The sequence below is a fragment of the Phaethon lepturus genome, unplaced genomic scaffold (genome assembly GCF_000687285.1).
Source record: "Phaethon lepturus isolate BGI_N335 unplaced genomic scaffold, ASM68728v1 scaffold6527, whole genome shotgun sequence".
NCBI lineage: Eukaryota > Metazoa > Chordata > Aves > Phaethontiformes > Phaethontidae > Phaethon > Phaethon lepturus.
Window position 1 is genome coordinate 82,321 of NW_010549699.1, and position 10,970 is coordinate 93,290.

A 10,970-nucleotide genomic window follows, 5' to 3' on the forward strand; every position below is an offset into this window, starting at 1 on the left:
AAGAGTAATAAAAATCTAATGCTTAATGGTTTCTTAGCTCTTTAATGGACTGGAATTTTTGAGTTCTAAGTAACAGGTCAAAGACAAAGTGCACACAAATCTCTGGGTTTTTTGTGGTTTTTTTTTTTTTTCTTGTAGTGCAAATAGGTATTATGAATATATGGTGTGAAGAAGTCAAGAGTGTACTTCTGCAAACTGCTTTGTAAGCACACCTGTGCTGCCCTACTGGAAGTAATCTGCATATGTGCTCATTCCATTCTACATTAACAAACAGCAGCAGTGAAGAAGGGAGAGAGACACTGTAATTCTATACAAGCCTCGGGAGCCATTATATTCTGATACTAAGGACTTTATCATACATCCAGTACAAGAACTCCTAAATACAGACATTCTTTCTTCCCTGCTCAAGTTTTTTTCCTCAACGTTTGCGCTTGATGTTTTTTTCTAATATGACTTCAAAACAAAAATAAAAGAGCACTTAATATCAGACTATTTCACGTCAATCACAACAGCAAGAGTTACAAATATTCTTAGAAATACAGTGTGCATCAAGATTGGGCTCTGAATGGCTTTACTACCACACACTGTGTATTGCATAAATAAATCCACACTAAACACAACATTGCATACAACTTCATTTTACAAGCGAGTGCATCTGTGCATTTGTATATATGCTTCTCCATTCCTTGAAGCTCCTACACTCAAATTTTAGGCACCTGTGTGCATGAAAAAGAAGCTTTAGAAAATACAGTACTTCAATTAAGACAGAGTGAAGAGATGTGTTGGGGCTCTCAGAAAATGGTGCTCTGGTGGGATACGAGATAAGGCGTAAATGAATCACACTCAATGTCAACGCAAACCACATATGTTACAGAGTCTGCAGGGGACTCTGAAATACACGTGAAGACAGCTGTTATGACTGGAGTTACCCCTCTAAAAACACCTTTTTATTGCAACAGCTCTGAACAGTGACACAATTTTGTGTCATCTTGAAAGACGGACCCAGAGTTTGAGAAAGACACTTTCACTAGACAAGAGCAGGAATTCTATCTCCCTCACATTATGTGATCTAGCTTGGTGGTTGGCATTTGGGGATCTAAAGCACCTAAGACATCCTCTGATGGTTTGAGAAACTTAAAAAAAATACTACGGTGCTCTGTTCTAGGGCTTCAGTTTGCCTTCCTTCACTAATTGCTCATTGAGCTGGCAAAGCTGCCTTAGAAAACCATCATTGGGGCCGATCTCTCGCTTCTGCCGGACAGTGCTCAATGCAGACTTGACATCCATATTCTGGCGAAGCATGAGGTAGGCGATGACCAGTGTAGGAGAACGGCTGTAGCCCTCACGGCAATGCACAAACACTTGTCCTGCAAGGAAGACAGGTCATAATTTGGGTTATACTGGAATATATGTTTGAAAAGCAAGATGAAATAACTAGGATATAAAGCGTAATGATGTTAGTTCTGCAGCAGCTTCAGAACTGTAAATTCTGAATGCTACAGAAGACATGTAGAACTTGGAAGTGCTATCACTCTGTTAATAGCTACACAATCTGTCATCAAGAATAATACAGAAAAAAAACCACGGTTGTATATCAAACATTCACACTGAAACAGATTTGCTACTACATTTCAAAGAGACAAACTGTGTCTATTTACTACACTTCTCCAGTCTTCTGTGGTTGAGAATAAGCCTTGCTCCTAAAGATGACCACTGCCAAGGAGCACAAATAAATTTGGAGTGAAGTTGAACCTGGGAAGAAGGGAGGGGTGGGGGGGCATTTTAATATTTGATTTTATTTCTCATTATCCTACTCCGATTTGGTTGGTAATTAAACTCGTATTTCCCCGAGTCTGTTTTGCCAGTGACAGTAATTGCTGAGTGATCTCCCTGTCCTCATCTTGACCCACGAGCCTTTCGTCATATTTTTCTCCCCCTGTCCAGCTGAGGAGGGGGAGTGATAGAGCAGCTTGGTGGGCACCTGGCATCCAGCCACAGTTAACCCACCACATTGGTAAATCCTGTAGGTAGGTAGCCAACAACAATAAAGCAGGCCACTGCTCCCTTTGAGAAATCTAATTGAATTTTATTGTTTCTCAGCTGTTTCCTCTTTGACCTGCTTTTCCAGACACAAAAATTTTCCCCTTCCCAAACGCAGTGGAAGATATGGCCCCAGGCTACTCTCCAAAGTAAATTTTTTTTCTGAGACGAGAACAGATGAATCATGCACACAGATGAACCATACACACATATTTTCATCACAACAACAACTTGCTTTGAACCACAGTAACAGAAAGCCCGTTACCACATTTGCCTTGAACTGCAGAGGCTTCTCAGCTCAAAGCAAATTTCTAATCAGTAGCAAGTTAAACAGCTAAAATAATTAATTCACAACATTTCCTGAGAGCCATAAATTAGCAAGATTTAGAGATTCTTGATCATATATGTGGAAGAGAATTGACTTCCCGTCTGAAAATGATCAGAAGCAAAAAGGTTTCTAGCCCTCCTTCTGTGAAAGGCAGTGTCTTAAGGGCTGCCTTCTAGAACCTCATGCAACTACAAGGCTAAAATGAAATTGAAGGAAAATACTACTGCATCCCTCTTCACTTCACTGTCCTTACTCTACACTTCAATGTCAAACTATCAAATTTTAGTAGCGAGTTGATCTTAAAACTAGCTCCAGCATCAGTTGGCTACAAAGTTCCTCTTTGTTCAGCACGGTAAGAAAACAGTGGCAGGCATGGTAGACAACTACTATGACTGAAAGAATCAGCAAATAGAACTGCTACTGTAAATTCCCATTGACTCTGCAACTGTTTAGATCAAACTGAGTAGGGATAGCAATGGCACAGCTGTCACTGTTTAACTCCTTCTTTACTACCACAACCTTCTTCAGTGAGTCACAATGCTAACTGGAAGAGTTGCATTTAAGTTTTTAGATTTTTTCATACTCTGCCAAACTGAAGGTAAAATTTCTTTCCATTTGTCAAAAGCACATCACAGCTCTAGTAGCCCTTTTGCTCATTTCAGAGAAAGAACTTCTAGAATCGTGGGAGTTCTTGTTCCCCCTTTTTCATGCTCAGTCATGATGCAAGAAAGAAACTAAGCATGTGTAGAAATAACCGGTATGCTGAAATAGTCAGACAACAACAAACACTGTCTGGCCCACTGCACTATGTCCTAGGATCTCTGCTCTGAGGAAACACACTGTAGAGAAATGTGGCAATCAACAACACTGCAAATATCATCTCCAGCCTTCCTGCAATCCTAGGGAATAATGAGGTAATCATCACATAAAATAATGTAATGCCTTAATGTAATAAAAATTGTAAGGCCACAGCCTCTATCCTTACTGTACATTTGGAAAAAAACCCCATATAGCAGGTTGCATAAGTACTTTTCAGCAATGCATTACTCTTATCACTTCTGCCTTCAACTTATAATTTCTAGTGTCCTGAAACAACTTTTAGATCCTGAACTTTTTATTTTGATTTTTTTTCATGTCATCTACCACTTTTAAGGAGAAATAAGAACACAACTTCCCAGAAAGGCACTATTACAGGATGCAGCAGCTGTTTCACTTTTCAAAGTCATCCCTATAGTGACAGACTTCCATTTGCCATATACTGGAGACCCACATGTATAGACAGAAGATTAAGATGTCTTCTTGGGTATTCTAGTGTCTTTGATCCAGATCCTTGATCTGAATTCCTGACTTCGTTGTTCATCTGATAATCTGAGCAAAGAACCATTTTAAACAGTAAAATAAATTGCAGAGAAACATACGCAGTGCACAGAAAACATGGTAGAAAGAATTTCAGTTTGTCTTACCATCCTTCTGGGAAAGTGCTTTCTCAATAAAATCAGCTGCCTCCTCAAAATAGCGACTGAGGTTAAATTCTTGTGTATCGTTAGCTTTAATGCCATGGTATCTGATGCCTGTGCCTTCATAGAACTCTGCATTAGTGTTCACATGCATGAATGACTTCCCCTCTGCTGCATTTAGAACATGGGTTATCCCCAGACGCTGCAGCCTCATAATGTTCTTGGCTATGAACCTGTATGACAAAGAGTGTCAGGAAAATTATTAGAGCTTGGTGAATCATTTCAATATTTATGATGTCTGCAGAAGGTATTGATAACCAAAACCTTTGATTTTTCTGTTAATAGATGCTAAATATACTGTGCCCAGAAATGAATTATTTACAGATTAAAAATTCACAGAAGTATTTAGAGCCACGGTCACTACTTCTGCATGAGAGAATCTTGGCTGACAACCAAGCAGAGCACACTTGAAACTTTATCTGTTACATCCTACTATGGCTATAAAATTGTATGTTTTTCTGAACATAAAATTCTGACCGAAATAAGAAAACACTGGCAATAACAGAAAGCCCAGGATAGTCACTTATAAGATTAACTGTTATCTACATAAGATAATTTCAAAACCAGTTATAAAAGGCTTCTACTGCCAGCTACCAGTGTTACAGGGCCAGGTAAGCAGTACTTGCTTCTCTAGCAGACAGTCTAGACAAACAGACATTTTTAGGGGGCAATTTTAACCACTGTGAAACAGCACTGGCTCCTTCTCAGGCCACAGGAAGACAGAAAGTAACTATGAGTTACTTTCAAATGTTTCTGTATCTTCAAATGTCTCATCTGAAGACTCCTGTGAGCTGTAGTCTTCTGTCCCTGTGCTACTCAACTCTTTGAAGTCATGGCAAGGCTATCCAAAGGCCAGCAATATAGTGGTGTAAGTCAGTCTTTGCTATTCAGTGTTTTCATCGCAAGTATTAGAATTTTTAGTGTCTTAGTTGAAATCAATATGGAAAAGGGAAAAGATGGAAAAGAATCCAGATGAGTGATACTTAAGATGCATAAGTGCTTAAGAAAGCATTCAGTATTTTTACGTCAGCTAAATCCTTTCCAGCTCCTCAGTTCTGTCAAGTAATTGCAGCAAAACCACCTGCTTCCATCTTTAAGTGGCTAAAAGAGCATCGTACCCTATTAGTAAACAGTTGAGCAGGATGATACATAATAATCACACCTTTCGGGCTTGATGATGACAATGAATTAGATCCAGTAATAATGCCATAAGCTCTGACAAAAGCTCCAGGTTGGACAATGGCAAACAATCCATCTGCTTAGTAACACAACTGATCATGCACAAATCTCTGCTTGAGCACTGGAACACAATCTATAGTAAGAAGAGATAGCCATTAAATAATATGAGGAGACCGTTGACTCCTTTTTGTCCTAATACAGTACTTTTCATTTTGGGTCTGATTATTTTGGTATGTCAGTCCCCCATATTTGCCTCATTTTCCCTGGTGGGGAAAAAAGTATGTTTTACCACACCATGTGGTCACCTAGTGAAATCTGAGCCCACTGCTCAACATTACCAGAATGTGACAGAAGGCTTTAGTTGAAAGATAACTCAGCTCCTGCACACTTTGTGAAAAGAGGTAGCCTAAACAGACATAAAACCCTGTATTGTTTTTAAAGGAAGCTTTCACTATATGTCTAACTGGATGCAGAAACAGAAATCTTTCAGAAAATCTCCCTAGGGCTCAAGTCATAAATTTCAAATACAAGGAGTCTTAATATTAAGCTGAGCTCCAGATAAGCATTTGTGCAGTATCTTTTCGGACAAGTTTCCAGGAGATGGCAATGCTCCTAAGGGTTTTGTCTAGACACTTAGCTATTCTAAAAAAGTTAAAATAAATACCAAAATTAGCTGGTTTATAGCTATATGAATCTCTGAGTGCATTCACGTATTCACTTTCACGTAATTCAAGGCTATATGAACATCTACAGTGTTCATTTTTCTTCTCATGACTGTTCACCCCTTAAATTGTAGTGTTAAGCAGATGAACCCCTAGGCATGAGTGAAGTTTCTACATTTTCTGCTGTCTGTGCCAAACAACTATGGCAATGAGCCAAATATTTGTAAAGACTTCACTACCCAAACAAATGTTGACAGATTTTCCATATGGCAGGACATCATCTGGGCCAGGGAACAAATATCAGTGCCTGGGGAATTCTGCTTGCAACACAAAAGTAAATCCTACAGTGTAAGGCCAGAACAAAAAGTGTTAATTCAGCTGTGAGTTCCTATGCTTAGTGGGGTAAGTATATTGTTTAAGTAATAGTATATAGATCAGTATATATCTGATAGTGGTCAGGATCAATAGGAACTCGTGTCCATTGAATCTGGCTACAAAGATTGGCTCCCCTGGAGGCAAACTCATTCTGAGTGAATGGTTTTTGCAGATTTTATAGATTATTTTCTCACACAGCTAGAAGTGAAAAAAAGAGTACTTGTACACCATTTTTTTCTCCCTTTCCAAACAGTCCTTGGATCACGTTTCATTCCAGCTGTATCATGTCCCACGTTGAAATGCTAGCTCCTCTGAACAGCAGAGAGATGCTAACATCAGCTTCTTCCCTAAGAAAAATCACAGAATCTTGTCTATTCTTAGTATGGAAGATTGAGAGTACTCGTCCCTGTGAGTAACACTAGTAAGAAGTCTTTCTTTTGAACAGAGATGAACAATTTTACCAGCCACAGAACACAGTTCTTAGAGAACCATGTATCAGCAGTTAAGGGTACAAGAGGCTATAAAGTATTGCCATATGGGATTATAAGCAAATAGAACAAGTCCTTAATGGCAAAAAATGCCAGAACATTAACATATTTTAATTTCCACTGTTATGTTCACATAAAATTGTTTCCTCGTCACTTCTTGCCTTACAGTCACTAAATTTAGTATTAATTTTGGGAGAATGCCTTTCATACTCTTTACATACTCCATACACCTGCCCTTGCTTCATGGGTTACCCACACACATTAAAGCAGACCAAAAACTCAAAGACTGGGCATTTGTAACCAGATCCTTTTTACCAAATACAGTTCCGGAGACGTGGTTTGAATTGTTACAGGCTTCCAATAGTCTGTGATAAAAAACACAGATTCCTTTAGCCAGTAGTTCAGAAAGCTAAGCCTGCTTGCTTTCTGGCAAAACACTGGTTTTGATAAGACACGGTTGCTCTGAATAAAAACCCTACCCTCCAGTGTGTTGCCTGCTCTCCCCGTTTTGCTGTCACCTCCAACCCTGATAAAGATGCATTCTGTCCAAATGTCCCAGTCACAGATTAAGATGTTACACTGAAACACACCTTGACTTGTACAGAAATAGAAAATTATTTGTACTTCCAGTGTATCCTGAATTCTTCTTTTGTTATTGCTTGAAAAATACATAACTGTGCCCATTTGTCACCTATATACTAATTCTTGGTTTAGTGATACTACATTTTACCCACCTTCACAAATCTTGTCTAATCTTCTTGAGAGGTTATGTCTAATATGCAAAAACATTCTTTTTAAAAGTTTTTATTTTATCATTTGACTTCTGTGTTTTCATTAATTATGACTTTCATGTATTGCATAGAAGATCTAGTACTTTGGCTCTGCCTGTAACTTGAAGTCATTTGACAGATAAATTTTTATTCCACACTATGACCCAATTTAATCTCATGGGCCTGAATGACTCTGCGTTGTCATTTTTATCTAAAGATGAGTTACTCATAAGGAGAGACAGCAGCACCCCTGTGCAAAATATTCTAAAAGGTTTCCAACAGAAGTTTCTGAATCTCATTCAGATGTTTTTAATTTTTTCCTGTGAGTTTCTGTTCAAATTCTACTGCTTTTGTGCTATGTATTGGGATTCCAATCCCCCCATGTTAAAACTCTACAAGATGTGGCTACTCTGTGAATTCTTATTGTTATAAAATCTCTGCTGCTAGTAGTCATAAATGTGTCCCTATATTGCAGAAAGGTTTGATCCGTCCAAGTCAAAGCAGAAATTTGAATGTCAGATCAAATGATCGTGTTACTTTGTTCTCTTACTTTGTTCTCTTGCTATATTGCCTTCCTGGACTTCCCTGTAGCCCAATGCAAAGTGCTTCCGATGACTCCTCAGAGATTCAGTAAGGAGACTTGTGCAACAAACACCAAAACCGAGACATGAGGTGAGCGCCAATCAGACACACACTGCACCAAGACAGCTTCAAATATGAGACGTAGTCCAAACTCTGGGCAGATGCTAGAGCAGAGCAAGACTGGCTAACGAATTGCACAGGCCCCAAACAAAGCCATGGCTTATTTGTTACACACAGTAGTAAAAGCTTTATTTAGTGCTTTGCACACCGTTGGACCCTTATATGCACAAAGTCAGAGAAGCTGAGTGCCAAGGAGGTTCACTTCCCCAGCAGTTTGTAAGAGGAGTCAAGTCAGAAAAAAAGATCTCCCTTCAGCCTTATCTTTACACAAGGAGAGTCTACGAAAGAGCAACATGTAGCTGCAAATGACGAGAACAGATTTGCACAGTTTCAAATTCTCTCAGAATGACAACTAATATAGCAAATGCTACTTACAAGGCAGTATACCACAACCCCACTTGATAAAAAAAATCCTCTTAAGAATTACTATTATTTCCAGTTTAAGAATATCAAAGTACACCCTGCAGTGACTGAATCTTAACAGACATTCATCCATTCAACTAGGCCTCAGCATTATCTTAACTCTCTGTGGATGCTTCAAAGATATTATTGCCTACGAAGACTTGATAAATTAAGTAGGCTGTCTGTTCCCTCCGTGAAATTTCTGTATCAGAAATAGTGTGGCCAGCAGGAGTAGGGAAGTAATCGTGCCCCTGTACTCAGCACTGGTGAGGCCGCACCTTGAATACTGTGTTCAGTTTTGGGCCCCTCCCTAAAGGAAGGACGCTGAGGAGCTGGAGCGTGTCCAGAGAAGGGCAATGAAGCTGGTGAGGGGTCTGGAGCACAAGTCTTACGAGGAGCGGCTGAGGGAACTGGGGTTGTTTAGTCTAGAGAAGAGGAGGCTGAGAGGAGACCTTATCGCTCTCTACAACTACCTGAAAGGGCGTTGTGGCGACGAGGGCGTTTGCCTCTTCTCCCAAGTAACTAGCGATAGGACAAGAGGAAATGGCCTCAAGTTGCGCCAGGGGAGGGTTAGATTGGATATTAGGAAAAATTTCTTTACTGAGAGGGTGGTCAGGCATTGGAACAGGCTGCCCAGGGAGGGGGTGGAGTCGCCATCTCTGGAAGTGTTCAAAAAACGTGTGGATGTGGCACTTCAGGACATGGTTTAGAGGACATGGTGGCGCTGGACTAATGGTTGGACTTGATGATCTTGAAGGTCCTTTCCAACCTAGTGATTCTGTGATTCTGTGAAATAGTTTTTTCGGCCCACAAAGTTATTTCTTACCTCTAGCTGTCCTCCACAACTTTTTCAGCATCCTTTTAAAAACACTCACAGCAGAACTGCACATTGTCTGTTAGTCCAACTGTTCTTATGCCACAAACTGCACTGGTGCTCCAGATATTTTTTCTTGACAATTATTACATAAAAAGCCCTTCTCAGTGGTAAAGCTTTCCACTAGACAGACATTTTCTATTCTGCAACTTACACATGCATTCGCTGTTCCCAGACAACCTTGCATCTGAATGTATTAAATTCCATACTGTATAATTAAAATCTATTACTGAAAAATGCAAACCACTCTGTAGTAGCCAACTATCTTAAAAATTATTTTTTAATTATTTACTGCACAAATCACCTTGCAGGATAAGATTTCTGCCAGGTAACTGCTAAAAATATGAAGTAGAAGGTGGCTGTCAGATGTCAGACTGGCCATTGAGATAATAATTTCGGTCCTACCTCTAAATGCGCATGTCCTGCATCAACTGGCAGAGACAAATATAATTTCGTATGTCTTAGAAGAAAATTAATTAAAAACTATGGGTTTGACTTAAGTTTCTTTAGGAATTAGAAGCTTCAAATAAGAACAAGGATCCAGTATACTACACATGTATCAAGAAGTCGCCAATTTCACGGAGATAAAGTGTACAAAGATGGAAAAAAGGGGAAAGAGAATCAGCAGGATATGACAGGATAACTGAAATAATAATCTTGGTGCAAAGAATAAGCTTCAGACAACTGAGAAAAGAAGTGCTATTGGTGAAACCTGAACACTTTTCCCCATTTAAGGGCTTTCATCATAGCCATACCTATATCACTCTGGCTCCCATCACGTGCATGCATACTTAATTAGGATGAGTTTTATTAGGGCTTAGAGTGCAGAACATTCATTTGATCAATCACAGACAGGGGTGACAACTCTTCTTAAAGTCTTGCTTCCTTTAGGTCATTTTGCACATGGTTAAATCAAGATCTAGTATCCATATCGCTACTTTGCTCATTCTTCATGTTCCAGCTTATTCCACTCATCTGACATATGGTTATTACACTGGTGGTGTGATCGGGCTTCTGCAGACAATATTGTACATATACCTCATGGTATCTCGTCTCTCCTCCCTCGTCTGTGTGGATGACCACAACTTGGTAGCAAAAGTACGAAATACCAGGAGAAAAAAAAAGCACAGTGCTGACACAAGTAAGCAGGTGTGTTTCACTCCTAAGGAACTTAATTAGTCTTAACCTTGTTTCAGCTCTATTTTAGCTTAGATTTGGGACTTCAACAGGGCACTGAACATTTTAGCAGGTGTCATTTATGAGCTGTGCCTCGTCATTTGCCGTGTCAAGCACCAGCAAGAGCCCCAGGCAGCCTGCTGCCAGGCTGCTAGGGCCTTGCAGCCACAGGCCTCCCGGCTGACAGCTCCCCTAAGCTCGAGACCCCAGGGCTGCACAGCCCGGGCCAGGCTGCGGAGGGCCTTCTCCCGAGGCCCGCACAGCAGATCCAGCAGATTCTGCCCTGCAGCCTCACCTCCTCCGGCTCAAACTCCCGTTCAGGGGGCTACTCAGTGAACGCCCCGCGTCTCACAACCCTGCACGGCCTCGCAGTCCCGCTACCCCAACCTCTACGCTTAAGTGCCTACGAGAACACCGCTCAGACTTACAAACACGGGCCCCCCGCCTCCACCGCGGC

The 10,970-nt window shown here is 40.4% G+C and overlaps 1 protein-coding gene across 1 annotated transcript; it reads right to left on the minus strand.

Moving 5' to 3' along the window:
• Positions 1 to 462: 462 nt before the first annotated feature.
• On the minus strand, positions 463 to 6,954 carry DUSP3 (dual specificity phosphatase 3; the record flags this gene model as incomplete). Its single annotated transcript, XM_010290333.1, has 3 exons — positions 463 to 1,367; positions 3,832 to 4,058; positions 6,891 to 6,954. Coding segments are annotated over 3 exons (497 nt in total), but the record flags the coding sequence as incomplete, so codon positions are not given.
• Between the last annotated feature and the right edge of the window lie 4,016 nt (positions 6,955 to 10,970).